General features: G+C 40.2%; 1 protein-coding gene across 3 annotated transcripts in view; it reads left to right on the forward strand.

Moving 5' to 3' along the window:
- Positions 1-1,500: 1,500 nt before the first annotated feature.
- The window catches only part of LOC121283243 (Wilms tumor protein homolog), a 73,641-nt gene continuing 60,330 nt past the window's right edge, over positions 1,501-14,811 (forward strand). For all 3 annotated transcript variants that reach the window (XM_041197592.1, XM_041197593.1, XM_041197594.1), the window contains exon 1: positions 1,501-2,145. In XM_041197592.1, the coding sequence (XP_041053526.1) occupies positions 1,749-2,145 (397 nt within the window). In that variant the 5' untranslated portion in view covers positions 1,501-1,748. The remainder of the gene's footprint in view (positions 2,146-14,811) is intronic.

The raw sequence follows: 14,811 nt of genomic DNA on the forward strand, positions 1-14,811 counted from the left end.
TCCATTACTTAGAGAGTATCCCTGCACCACAAAACCATCACCTCCATCACTTAGTTGGTTATATATCTTCAGCAAACTCAAACTTTTAACGAGTGCGTTGAGCAACTTCACGTTTCACAACAATTGTTTGCTTCTAACTTTTGCTCTAAGGTTGCCCTCCTGACACTCGATTTAGCTTTCACCTGCTTGAATGAAAACAGATCTCGGTTGTCCCAGGCAAAGCAAATTAACGAGATCGCTGTTTAACTGACCGTCGGATTCCTGGACCGTGTGAAAATTAAAAGGAAAACATGTCAGGCAAAAAGTAATCGTCTGCGAGGGGAAAGTTCATTAACGTTTTAAATGGCCGTTTACGCGCTGCTCGCTTCTTTAATGGATTGCGGTCTGTCACTTCGGAACTGATGCTTCTCTCCTGTTCTCCCTGTGTTGTTTTTGTTTGCAAGGTTAATAGTTTATAATATATTTCATAGTTTTGAATATGTTCCCTGGTCGCAAATTACCTGTGCGCCCATCAATAGTGCGCGTTCTCAACTGAGATAAAGTGACAGTTTGATGGTTGGCATTTTCTGGAGTAATATTGCAAGGTGAATAACGAACACTTTAGTCTGGCTATTCTACACCAACCCACCTACAAATCAACACCCAACTGACATCAAACCACGTTGCCCCCATGTCCGAACATTACAATGACAATCGATTCTTTTTAGAGCCCCGCTTTTTAAATTTACGCCCAGATTTCACCCCATTCATTTTCGGTCACTTGATATGTTACTGACACAGTAAATGAAGTGATGTATTGCAGAAATAAAACCGGAGATGTCATATTTGTTTTCCAAAAAAAAATTCAAGCAACGATTTAGATTCTGTTTGGGGATCCCAGCAGCGGATTGCATGAGAGTTAAATCCGACAAATACTCTAATAATAAAGCAATTGTTCTTGCCCCCCCAAAAAAGAGAGAAAAATCTACGGCGCTTTCTAGTTTTGTTGCAAGAATATTACAAACATTTGATCCCGGGCAGTCAATTTCGTTCCCGTCCCGAATACATATATTTTAAAAATGTAGGTGGCGCCTCATTCTATATGTCATTTCGACTTACTGATCTGATCCACGGCCTCCATTATTGCAGGACAACCTCTTCAGAAAAATAAAGAGAAATTCTGCTTAGATTCGCACTGGCGTTTTGGCTTGAGTCGAATGACTCAGAAATTTGCGGAATTAGGGATGAATTACCCCCACTTCTCCACCCCCCTCTCCCCCCTCCACCACCACCACCCCACCCCACCCCAACCCAACCCCTCCTCATCTCCCCCTCCCCCACCCCACTCCCTCCCCCAGTTTACTCTTCCCTCGCCAACTAATCGGCGGCTGAAGCACAACAGAAACAAGCGTGGACGGGGTGTCTGTCCATGTAATGAGGGAGGGCGGATCTCATCCGAGTTTCCAGACTCCACCTCTCCGCCGTATTTGAGGCTGAGAGCCGCCAATCCAATCCGACACATGTGCCATCGTGTTGCCGCTGCTACAACACGCACATCTCGCCATCCCATCATTTGACAGTCTCAAAACAATAATCCTTCAGATCTCTCCGTTGCGAAGAGTCTGGAAGTTTGACCAGCAGAGGAGACTCAGGCACCAGCCCTTGGGAATATTGTACCGGAGGGGCGGAGGGTGGAACCGATTCAGTTAGACGGGAGAAAAAGAAATAAAACGATTGATTCGTTCTGGTTGAAAGAGTGTGCGGATACCATGGGTTCCGACGTGCGGGACCTGAACGCCTTGCTGCCGGCAGTCTCCACTCTGACCCCGGGGAACAGCAGCTGTACCATGCCGGTGAGCAGCGCTCCCCAATGGGCTCCGGTGCTGGACTTTCACCCAGGGGCTTCTTACAGCGCTCCGATCGGCCACCCGTCTTTCATCAAGCAAGAGCCGAGCTGGAGCGCCACCGAGCCACACGACGAGCACTGTCTCAGCGCTTTTACCGTCCACTTCTCCGGCCAGTTCACCGGCACGGCTGGGGCTTGTCGGTACGGAGCGTTCGGGGCTCCTCCGCCCAGTCAAGCGCCTCCGAGCCAGGCGAGAATGTTCACCAACGGCGGCTACCTCAACCACTGCATGGACACACAACCAGCAGCCAGGAACCAGGGTAAGAGAAAGAGAGCCGGAAAAGAGGGAGAGAGAGAGAGAGAGAAATCACTATTTCCTCCTCTCTCCCCTCACAAACTTTTAAATTAAACCAGCAGCAAAACTCGGTGAAAGTACGGGTAGGAACGTTAACTGTAGGTCTGTCAACAAACAATCCTTAAATGTGCTTCGCGGCGATTTCACTTGTTAAATTGGTCTCTCTATCTCTATCATAGATGTGACAAAACAGATCTTAAACTAAAAAGATTTATTCAAAAAGCCTTGTTAATGGGGATTTAGCTCCAGCAGTATAATGGTTACTGATGTGTATTACAGGGCATATTTTATTTTAAGAAGTTGAGATCAGCACACATAGACTGGGAGATCCATAGCAAAGTGTGTTAATAGATCGAAAACTCCAGTTCACGGCTCCCCAGACGCTTCACACGGCGAGTTACTTTCTGAAGTGGCGCCACTGTAACTGGACAAGCGTTGTGTCCAGATTTAAAATCAGACCTGGGCTCATTATTTAAAGGAAAATATCTTTTTTCAGGCAGGATTCTGACGGATTGGATAGATATTACTCTAACTCGAATTTCACACGGCCGGCCTTTATTTAATCGCATTTTGAGCCGAGCGTTGCTCCTTGTTTGCATTCTGTTTAAAGGTTTTCCCAATTGACAAGGGGGAGAGTAGAATGAATGTACGCTTTTTCGGAGGAGTTGAAAGATAATTGTCATGAAGAACAATGTCCTTGTATGTGATTGTAAACTTCATTGAGATGTTCATAGAGGTGTATAGGCGTTTGATATCAACGGGGAAATAGGCAATTTATGAACCCCTACCTAAATGTATACTTCCTCCATGTATGTAGAGAAGCAAGTTGTGAGAGTGCTTTCTACAGCCTGAAGTATCAGAGGATATCAGGAGAATCTAATGAATTACAGACAATTCCCCTTTCTGGTCCCCGTGTTCCCATTTATGTCGTATTAATAGTCGCTTGTGTTTCATGCCTTGTACTCGCAGAATCTCTTTTCCAACGCAAAAGTGGCAGATGGGCGAAATAGCAGAACCTGAAATACTGGACAGAAAATAAACAAGTTTTCGCTGCGTGAAAATGTGTGTATTATATTGAGGTCGAACAGAAACATCTGATGCACTTTCCTTATCTGATACATGTATTACCTTCAGGCAACAGCAATGCTTTCATGGGATTAGTTCATTTTTTTAAGGAAAATATGCGTAATCTTGCTTTAAAGGTGCAACCTATGTACAGCAGTTTGTGTTAACAGGCCAGTGCGTGAAATGAACTCAAGTGGTTGAAAACTGAAAGCAACTAAATGGGAAATGAGCTGAAAAATAAAACGACTAAAAGCACAAGTCATTAGTGTTAGCGCAAGAATCTCTTTCCCCGTTTGTACAGAATCATTGGGCACTAGTGGCTGCTGCGTTGTAATCATTGCTACATCTATCAATGCTAAACTGGAGATGCGCGCACTGTGGCGATTAAAGAGAGTTTCTCAAATTAAACTGTGTATATTGTTTCTGAATCTTGGAGTTAGTTTCACTGTCATGGTTAATATAAGGTTTTTTTCGATAGAGGATCTCTGGCGAAATGCTGCTCGTTTTTATTTTAATTTAATATCTCTTGCAAATTAATCTTTCACTTTTCTTTGCAAGTCAACAGAAAATTGTTCAGTTTATATCTATATATATATAATAATAATAACGCGGCCAGCGGCCTCCGTTCACAGTTTTCATAGGGGGGAAAATGTCCAGAAATAGTGATGTATCTCTCCCCTTGAATATTGCTGTCAAATCGATCGGGGAATCCTCCTTAGGGAGGTCGAAATAATTAGCAAGTCAACAGGATTCCGACTTCCATGAACGAAAGGGCACCCAGGTTGCCTGTCTTTGGCCTCGGCACAGCAAGGTGGAATTCAACTGCCCGGAATTTGTGACGCCCGGGCAGTCGCTGCATTGCTGGACTTATTGGGAAATCGGGGATCTTCCTCCGCCCCCGCCTCCCCTTAAGGAAATGTACATTATTTAGGATTACGATTTGCGCCTTTATTTAGTGACACCCCCCACTGCGTGTCCGTGAGTGGCAAGGGCTGGGAGCATCGTCGCCGGCAGAGACTAGTTGGGCCGAATGATCGCCTTCTGCGCAGTAGGTTCTTGTTATTTTGTCAGGTACAGGAGTAAGTTGCAGCGTGTTGAACGGAGGAGGGGACTTTTGGTGTAAACTATCTCAAGGCTGCAAGTTGAGCAGTCTGACTAGATCTCTGATCGTGGGAAAGGCACTGCCTTGGCTCAAAGATTACTTTCTGCCAAGTCTAGGCAGGGAAATGTTCAAACGGGGCATCTCTGAGCCAAGCACCAGCTGTGCTCCTCTCAAGGAGAGTCTCCAAAATTTGCACAACGACGGAGAGAGCAGAGTGTCCAATTATTTTTCAGCACATGCTTATCAATTCCTCTTGGGTTTTGCTTTTTGACATCCTGATAAGACCTTTAATTGAAAAAGACCGTACCATCTTGTTCAGAACCCAGAAAGGGGGGTGGGATGGGGGCAAAGGGGCGTTATCACATTCCAAAATCGTGGGTCCAGCAAATACCGGAAGATCCGCAGCCTCAAAAAAATGCTTTTGCTTTCAACAAACGTGAAGGTCATGGGCTGATTCGCTATCGCTGCTAAGTGAATAGACTTCTGTGTATTCTGCGTTGCATTTTCCAGTACACTGGACTGAGAAAAGAAATGCTACAATTATTCCCCAAACTAGACTAGATAAAGCAATCGTTGAAAAGAAACACACCACAGCCATTAAACAAAGCTGTGTTGTCTATTAAACCGTGTTACTTGTTGAATGATTCATTGCACAGAAAGATTCAAAAACGCTTTGAAAATCCATTCAGGGAATAAAACTGCATTATTAAATATTGAAATCACTATTGGGGAAGGAACCTCGAAACAGGATAATTTCCCGTTTTATCTTGCCCTGATATTGAACGAAATGATGGATAGACCTTAAAATTGTTTGCCAATATAATTCCAACCTCTATGTTTTGCAGTTTGGATTCCCTATAGGGTTCGGATAATTTTCGACCTCAAATTTCCAAGTGCGGTTGAAAGTGATTTTAAAAAGACACGTCCCGGACCTCATTCGTTTCCAAATCCTATTGAGAAACTTGCAGTTACACCATGGATTACCTCGCGTTTTTTTTTATATATAAGTAGCCAATTATTTATGTTTAAGGATTTTCACAGGGTATTCACGGAAATAAAGCTGTATTTGCCTCTGCTTTCGTTTAATCTAAAGATGCGTTGATAGGTTTTGATGCCGAGAGATTGATATTCTGATATAATGTTTTAATTAATTAGTCTTAGCGAACTTTACTGTTGCTGGATATTTTTTCCTCATTGTTTTATTCTCAAGTTTTTAAAAAAAAAAAATTGAAACTATAACCAGCAGCGGCGGAGAATTACCGCTCTGGTTTTATGTAAACTGTTGTGGTTCAGCCGTTTTTATCTCCCTTATGCACTTAGATCGAGCGGACCTGTGCGCACCTGCATTTCAAAAATGCACATCCCCACCCCCCAGCCCACCCCTTCCTCCTCTTGCTCAGAATTGTTGTTCAATCGTCTTTGGCATGCATTTACAATATTATCATTGTGCATCTTGTGGAAAACGACTTTATTTTGAGGCCGGAGTGAGATGTGGGGACTCTGAATTCATTTTTAAACGTGTTGCACTTACAGTTATAAAGTAATTCACAGTGCTGTGTGGGATCAAGCTACTGTGGTGGGTGACAGGGGACAGTTTGCGCTTTAACAAGCCGTTTTAATCTCCCCTATGCACTTAGATCGAGCGGACCTGTGTGCTTGTAGGTAGCGCTAATAGGCGGAATGAAGCCCGAATCTGCTCTGTAAGATGCTAACATACCCATAAGTACTTGAAAGCCCAATATTTCGAAATGCAGGTCTGGAAGCGACGGAACGATATTTACTAATAGCATGAGTCCTGTAGGCCACTGAACTGTTTTCACAGTTAAATTTTTCGCGTTAGGTGACCGGGTTGGACATATTTGGAATCGAGATTTGAAAGTAACAATCGTGCCAACATTTGGGAACCTGATTGGTAACAAGGGGTGGTTAATGCACTCTCAGTCGATTCAACAAGAAACTCTTAAGCACTGATTCTATCGAACAGACTGTTCAAATGCCTATTTACCTTTGCCAAAGAAAATTCGATTTTAACCATATATTTATCCATACAATAACTAATATTGTAATTCACTGTATGTGAAGTCTTAGGGACGCACGTGAAAGGCCCGCACAAGCACTCTGGATTACTAAAGTGTCCAACTGAAACAGGCGAACATGGACCAACTTGAGGCCTTCAATCGACGCAGGAGACGGCGCAAGTTGCACGCCAGCTGATCTTATTAACGAAAGGGACTCCTTTTTAAACACATTATGACTTTCTAATTAGATCAGGAATCCGGTGCGCGTTAAAAAAAATAGTCCAGATAATTGAAAGTCGGGCGTTGGAAAGGTTGATTTACGGCGGGGTATCCTGGAGGGGTCAAATGCAGACGCGGAACTTTTTCTGTCACTTCGGGTTTCGCACTTCGGCTTGTTTATTTATTTACTGACAGAGGCAATTTGCTTTCTGTAAGTGGGAGGCCATTTCATTTTATGTGAAAGTGGAACTTGTGCGGCGGAGGCCCTTTCAGGCTCAGTGTTAATTAGTCAGGATCGTGCTATGGAAACGGGAGCAGAGGATTGTGATCCATTGGACAGATGAAGATTGTCTTTCACGGGATAAATATTATTATAAAAACAAACTATAGGCACCCTACTTACAGCACCATCAAAGCAACAGAAGCCAAGCTTTCCTGTGTTATAAATTATCCTTGTATTCGGTTAGAATCCATGCCCTTTTGAGTTTTGGTTGAAATCACTGACAGAACACTCGGTTTGCGGTATGGAGTATAATTAATTTTATTTTAGCTTATAATATGCCTCCTTCCAACTAAACTATTGGTGTGTGTGTGTGTGTGTGTGTGTGGGGGGGGGGGGGGGGGGGGGGGGGGGGGGGTGTTGTGGGGGTGGGGGGGGGGGTGTCAATGTTGCATCTTATCATTTCTCATTGCGTTCCACGCCTCACATATATATGATGCAGAGCTTAGGGCTTTTATCATCACCGATTTAAAGAGTTATAAGATGTCAACATGTTTCCCAAACACTGTGGTGTTAATACCAATAACAATGGTTATGTATAAAATAGGTGATCCCCATATCATAAGATAGAAAGAACGTAGACCGCGCCCAATGTGAAGATTTTACAGAAGAGTTTAGAAATTGGCAGTTAAATTTAATACCCGAAACCACAAGGCGGAAAGGATGCTTCCACACGGAAATAATTTAACTTCTTAGGAATATTCCCCTGTTAGCTTTCGGTGCAATAAAATCCGTTTTGCCCGGAATGTTCTGAGCATCGCACATTTTCCTTTGTTGCATCAAACTAACAGTTACAGAAAATTGAACCTGCACAAACCCTTTGAGATTTACGAATTTGCAAATCTGACTTGCTTTATATTGAAAAAATATTTTTACATTTGCTTTATATTTGAAAATATTGCAGGAATATTTTCAAATAAACTATATTTTTTCTAGAAGGGGAACCTCGTCACGTTAAACAATTCTGATTTGTTTAAGACTCAAGCTTTACGAAACAAAATAACGCGATCCTAAAATAACGTGGCAAATTTCTTCAACTTCACCTGGCAATCAATAGAATCAAGGTGTTTGTTTTTAAACAATGCAGATTCAACACTTGGCATTAACTAACTTTTCACGTCAGAAATTCACACAGATCCCTAAAATAATTTCAGTTACAGGTTTTTTGAACAATCTTCATTCGTTATGGGAAAATTATAGACAGAGAGATACTAATGGCCGGTAAATTCACAATTCACTCGAAATAAGCAAACATTATCAAGTATATAATTATGCATTGGGAGGATTGAAATCCAGACTTGAAATACTGTAATAGTAAATCTCCTGCAAAAACACAGGACATTCTTATTTACAATAGTTTATTACATTCTATTAGTAGTCTTGCGTCTATTGTTGCTGAGTTTTTGTTGTTCAGTATAGGGCGGCAGCTCAAGATTTATTAATGTCTTGTAGCAGCATCTTTGCTGAACAATTCACAATCCGATGGGACTCAGTCCATCAATTCCGTGGAAAGTGGATTCCAGCGCAGTGTTAGGAATTCCGCCAGCAGCGAAGAAACAGCGCATGCAGTTAATTTCCGGACGCAGTGATTGCACCAACGCCAGCAATACATGTTACACCCGGGCTCTTTTCAACAGGCGCAATTATTTACAACTGTTTTAAAAAAAACCGCACCGTTCCTGTTTTGTGAACTTCAGTGTACATTTTGCCCCGGTTATTTAGGACGAATCTTGGGAGCCAACACCTCGTACCAATTCAACTGTGCTTTCTTTTCGATTTTTTGCAGTCAATTTAATTGGGCCTTTTTATTTTCTGTTACCAATTTCAAATAAAACCTTCAGCCAATTCCAAACTCAAAAATGTAAAAGATCTGCATTGGTATAGCGCTCGTACCCTGTCTCTGGGTTCGTAATTTTAGTTTAATCATAACATAAATTATGTTAGAGGATACGTAGAGAACCTCAGTGTCATGTGCAATTTAGAAGAGACTCTGAAACAAGAAAACAAGAGGCAAATGGCTACTAGAGTGGATCAATTGTAAACCCGCGTGGATTCGATTTACCATCTATGAATATTTTTCACCCAAAGGGTGCAATGTTCTACGGGGGGGGGGGGGGGGGGGGGGCGGGGGGGTGGTGTGGGGGGACAGTACCATGTCTCCAGGACAGACTTGGTCTGTCTGTGGCGTCCCGAACGAATCTTGCCGAAATTCTGGGATTAAATTAGGCAGCCGAAGTGGTTATCGGAAACGAAGCTCAGGACAGATTGATTACTGCGTAAGCGAGTAGAAAACAGAACAAAAAATGTCTAGTGATGTTTCTCTCCAAGAATAAAACTGGGAACCTACTGACCTACTACATGCTTACTTAGGGGGTTTGTTTCAACGAATTCTGAAAACCATTTCGAGTATATTAAAGGGAAAGGAATAACTCTCGGGCATTAAGGTCGGTTTACTTAATAACAGATACTGTCAAGTTTTTCATTGCAGAAATGATTTGAGATATTGGTAATTTAAGACAGTCTGATTGTAATTTTAAGTAAAAAACAGAGAAAGATCAAGGGTTATCTTCGGGAGTCTTATTTATTGTTTCATTCTTCAGAACCTCATCCCAGTCTTCCGGATGACTGGGGTAACAGGCAGTGCAATCATGTCACGTCATTTATTCCCAGTTCTCTTCACTTCGGAGGTACTAAGTCTCTTCCATATCATTTTAACATCTGAATCATTACTTAATACCAAATTCCGGCTTGTATTCCTGTATTCCTTCTTGTCGAAAGGTATCTTTTTTATATGGATCTAGTTTTTTTTTTGGGGGGGGGGGGGTGCGGTGGTGATGGCTGCTTTTAATGCAAGAGATGGCGGTTTATCCAATGTTTAAACATCTCTAACAATACATTTCTCTGGAGCTCTGTGATAGTTCTTGTCTTTCTCTCCAAATTTGGAGACGGTTTCTGTGTGGGATTACCCAGAATTGCTACAACATCTAACTCATTTCAATTTTGTCCAAATCCTTAGCTGTTTTAGCTATTTCTATCATGCCCCATGTTTTTATATCAAGATAATAACTTGAACTCCCTCAACCTCCTTTCATAACATACAATTTCAAGATTATGAACGATCAGTTACTTTTCTCTCTGATAAACTCACAGATTGGTTTAGATTCAAACACAAATGTGCTTCTGAAGACTATTGAACTATTATCACTATCAATGCTTCTAGCCAAACACTGCGTCATTCTATTTGTTTTATTAATTGCCTTGCTACACTGTGGGAAAGGTTTTAGTGAAGGGGTCAGCTACCATTCCTAAATTATTTTTCTTCTATGCTTTTTGCAAAGCTTTGCCTCATACCCGTGGTGACTTTTTATTAGATTGCGTCAATGGGGCAAGTTGACATTCTGATCTAAACCAATGTGTGAGCTTATCAGTTTTTCTTTTTCTCACCAAATACCTAGAGACAAAATTGGATTTTGTTGTGTGAAAGAAAGTGATTTATATATTACCTAATGAGCCATTGGGTTTTGACTAAGTAAAGAATAACAGAGGGCTCTGGGAGTGGAGCTGAAAGCTGTAACACAACTGAATGCCTCTGAAGGCAATGAAGACATAAGTTCACCCCAACTAACTATGGTTTGTAAATTCATCAAAATCTAAAGATTGTATTACATCTTGTAGCATATTCCCAGGCAGCCATTGTTTGATGTATTTACAGGTAGCATAGGTACAGATCTCCTGGAAAGCAGACATATGAAGAGTTATTGTGGAGCAGGAACACAAGGTTATAGGACAAATGGTTCTTTTGGCACAAAAATTATCTGAGCAGAAATATTCACGTACACAATACACAAACTAACTGGTGCCTGGACTTTCTATGGACATATGATAAATCATCACTAGATTACTTTGTTTCAAATAGTATTCCTATTATGTGGACCTGTCATTTCTAGATAGTCTTCCAATTAAATTAATTTTATGCAGTGTTAATAAGTAATCCATGACCAGGAATGGAGCCATTTTATTCACTGATTACATTCCTGATTTATAATATACTTTGTTCACATTTTGCAATTGCAATTGTCTATTGGGCTTCACATAGTTCAGCCTCACAGGTTAACACATTCTATATTACTTCCATTGAGTTTTTTCATATAATTTTTTTAGCTCCTAATGCTGCCACCAAATTTTATCATTTTGAGTTCTTGACACATTTGACACCAAGTTTGCTGATTAGGTTCTCATTTCTACTTATTGTCAGTAGATGGATTCTTGCACTCTGTTTTCAAGGCTAATATATTTTTAAGTTGATGAGAAATTGAAACAAGAACTGTGACACATATAATCAAAGGGAATAGAGAATATAATGTAGAAAAGTGAGATGAACATGGATTGCGATGTAAGCAAATGCAAAAGACACAAAACTTAACATCACCTGAAGATGTAAGTATTTTGCAAGGTTACATTCATAGAAACAGAACAATATGATACAGAAGGAGGCCATTCGGCCCAGTGTTCCTGTGTTGGATCTTTTAAAGAATGTTGCAATTAGTCCTATGTCCCTGCTCTTTCCAGATAGCCCTGCATTTTCCCCCTTCAATAATATATCGAATTCTCCTTTAAGTGTTAGTATCAAATGTGCCTCCACCACCATTTCAGGCAGTGCATTCCAGATCATGACAACTTTCTGAACAAACAAAATCTCCTAATTTCACTTCTGGTTCTTTTGCCAATTATTTTATATGCCTTTTATTTTAAATGTCTTCCTATATGCTGCTTGGATTTTTATTTTATCAAGTGTGTACATGTATAGGTCTGCTTCCAATGTTTGCCATACATGTATAGAACATAAATCTGAACATGAAAAGACTATTTCCCCATCATTAAAGTGCCTAGATTCTCTAAATCCTTTGCAACTCCAATTTATGCAACATATAATTTGGTTGCATGCATATGTGGTTTTTACAAATGTAGAAATCCAGCTAGTACAATCTTGGAGTCATTTTGGACGTGGGAAATAAATGATGGAGTACCAATTTCTGTGGAACTCCAAAAATCATGCATCTTATGTGAAATGCTGAGTTCTATGCTCTGTGAATGTAAAGCAAGCACTTTAAGCTGGAAATTTTAAGTCCAGAAATATATATTACATAAGTAAAACTACACTTTGTTTTCTGTTTTCTAGTCAGCTAGTCATTTTCTATCCAGTTTTCAGCTCTGCTCATGTTTTCATGAGCAACCACGTTTTCTAAAGTTGCAGTTTTACTGTGGTGACAAATCTCAGAGCTGTATCTGTAGTGTTCAATTCTCGGGTTGCAGATTGTAGCTATATTATCTTTGGAACCTTGCACTGAGCTCAACCAGAAGGGAATTCTGCCCTTGCATGTTAGACAGACATACAAAGTTCCTTTCCCTAGTTGGTATTTTGTAATGAAACAAAGGAGCAAGTGGGAACATCTAATTTTTCATTACATTGACAAAAGTCAGAAGTACATTTACGAAATTCCCAAGAGGTCCAGTAGATTGACTAGATATGTTTAAACTGAGACTTACCATTACTTCTCTTCTGAGGGCACTTGTCAGGTGTATAATTAAAGTAATAATATTAAGATGTATACAATTCCCAGCATTGTCTTTCTTCAGTGATAGTTTTACATTCACAAAACACTAAAACAATTGCAAGGCCTGGATTATTCCTTACATCTTATTGCTCATATATTATCCTTTATACTCAGCTCACATTTCACCTCTTCTCTTGAAAATGCTGACTCATGCTGAAATAGGCATGAAGCATTCCAATATTTTTACCAAGTAGGGTTTTCATCAGTATGCCTTGATAATAAGATTAAGCAGACTGTTTGACCATGAGACATCACAATTTAGTTCATTCCAGTCCACTTTGACACCTATCCAAATGCACATTTCGTGATCACAGGATTGGGCTTAGGAGCAGGACCTGTACAGATTTTGTTCCTTCCCTGTTGCACTAAGGCCCTTGCAGGGCCATACTTGTGATCCAGATGAGACCAACCTATCAAATGGTTTAATGATTGATTGCGGTTTCACAAGAATGTCAGTTTACCCAATGGGCCACCAGAGAGGCCATATAATGTATTTAGATATATCGCATAATGAAACCGCAAAATGTTGGGAATACTCAACAGATCAGAAAGTATCTGTGGAGGGAGAACCAAAATTAACATTTCAGGTCAATGACCTTTTGTAGTCTAATCTTTCCTGGTGTCATGCCCAGGGCAGGCTTTAATGGGTTATTTTCTAGGCCATTGATATCTGTTCTGTTTTTAATGATAGGGGATCTTTACCAAAATTCACCTCCCTCCACCTGTTACTTTCAATTTCTTCAATATTCATGGATGCTGTTCTGGGTTTAGTAATGTGATATTTAGAAACATTTACATTGTATCTTTTGATAAAGATCTCCGCTGAAAGCCCAAGTAGAAGAGTAGAATGTGATTTTTAATTCTGTAATTAATATTGGAAAAAAAACTATACTCAAAATCTTAGTCATCTAGAAATCTACAGGGAAATTGGTCTGTCCATCATTTTGTCTTTGATGATTTAATTAATATGCATACAGCAGTACGTATTTTCTATTGATTTCGACCTATCTTTGGGCCTTTAATTTTCTCTTTAGTTGCCCCCAAATTTTCTTACCCAACCTTACAATAGTGATTACACTTCAGAAGTTCTGCATTGGTTGTAAAATGCTTGAGGGTGTTTTGAAGTTGTGAATGGTATTATATAAATGCAAATTCTTTCTTTTACTTTTATTCCAGCCTTCTTTCCTCCCTAACTCCATCAAATCTACAAAACATTTCATCTACTCTCAAATTATCATTATATGTTATTTCATCTGGTGATATCAACTCCGCTACAACATTTTTAAGTCTCCAATCAACTATTTCCCCAAAGCCAAAAAAGAAATCTCCTGCAATTGTTACTCTCAGCTCCTCAAATGTTTTGTCTTCCTAATGCACTTGTGATTCTCTACTCCTCCTATTTGCACCAACAAGGGCAACAGGGCTAGGTTTGGCAGTCGAATTCCTCATATCAATGTGTCCTAGCAATTGCTTCGTATCTCAGAAAATAGCCCGTGATTCAGCTAAACCTATTGTTTTCCTCACTCCAGATAGTACATTATTACAACACAAAAGCTTTGGTGATGCCAATGGCAATGAAACATGTACTGTGGAGGAAAGGGAAACGTTGTGCCTTTTTACTTACAACTGGCATGAAAAAAGCTGACGATTTTACCTTTAGTTACCCATTTGACTTGGATTTATATCTAATTTATTTTGTATGGTTGTATGTATGGTATGGTTAAAACAGTATGTAATCTCGTAGTTTTACTGTCATATCCTACAAAATTGTAGCTAAATCCTTTTCTTATTTTTACTTCTGTAATTCTGAATTATGGTACTTTAACTGATCCGTGTTCTATTCTCGTCAATGTGTATCTCCAATTTTGCGACTATTTATAGAACAAATATTCCAATGCCCCCAAATTAAAACCTAATATGGAGCCTCTGCCGATTGTACGGTTCACAAATTATACGATGCTTTGGCTCTGTACTGATTCTTCCAATTTTACTTCTTTCTCATGAAGACTCGACTTTGCATAGCATGTTTTGTATGCTCAAAACTGTTCACCTCCCCCCAGTGAACTTTTATCAGTCCGTTTGACAGGTTTTTAGCCAGTCCCGAATCATTTCTGCCGCGAATTTGCATGAAGGGCTTGCGAACACCGATTAATAATTAAAATTATCCCACACCTCCTGTGTTAACTCTCTTTACTTGAACTCCGAGGCTGGCTGCTTGGAAATCTTGACCTTCCTCCAGTTTCAGCTAACTTTCAGTTGTCGCATTTTGAGCATTCATTCGTTGTCACGCTCATATTTAAGATTAGTTTAGAACATTGATTCTGAAACTGAA

Source organism: Carcharodon carcharias, chromosome 10 (genome assembly GCF_017639515.1).
Source record: "Carcharodon carcharias isolate sCarCar2 chromosome 10, sCarCar2.pri, whole genome shotgun sequence".
In the NCBI taxonomy this organism is placed as follows: Eukaryota; Metazoa; Chordata; class Chondrichthyes; order Lamniformes; family Lamnidae; genus Carcharodon; species Carcharodon carcharias.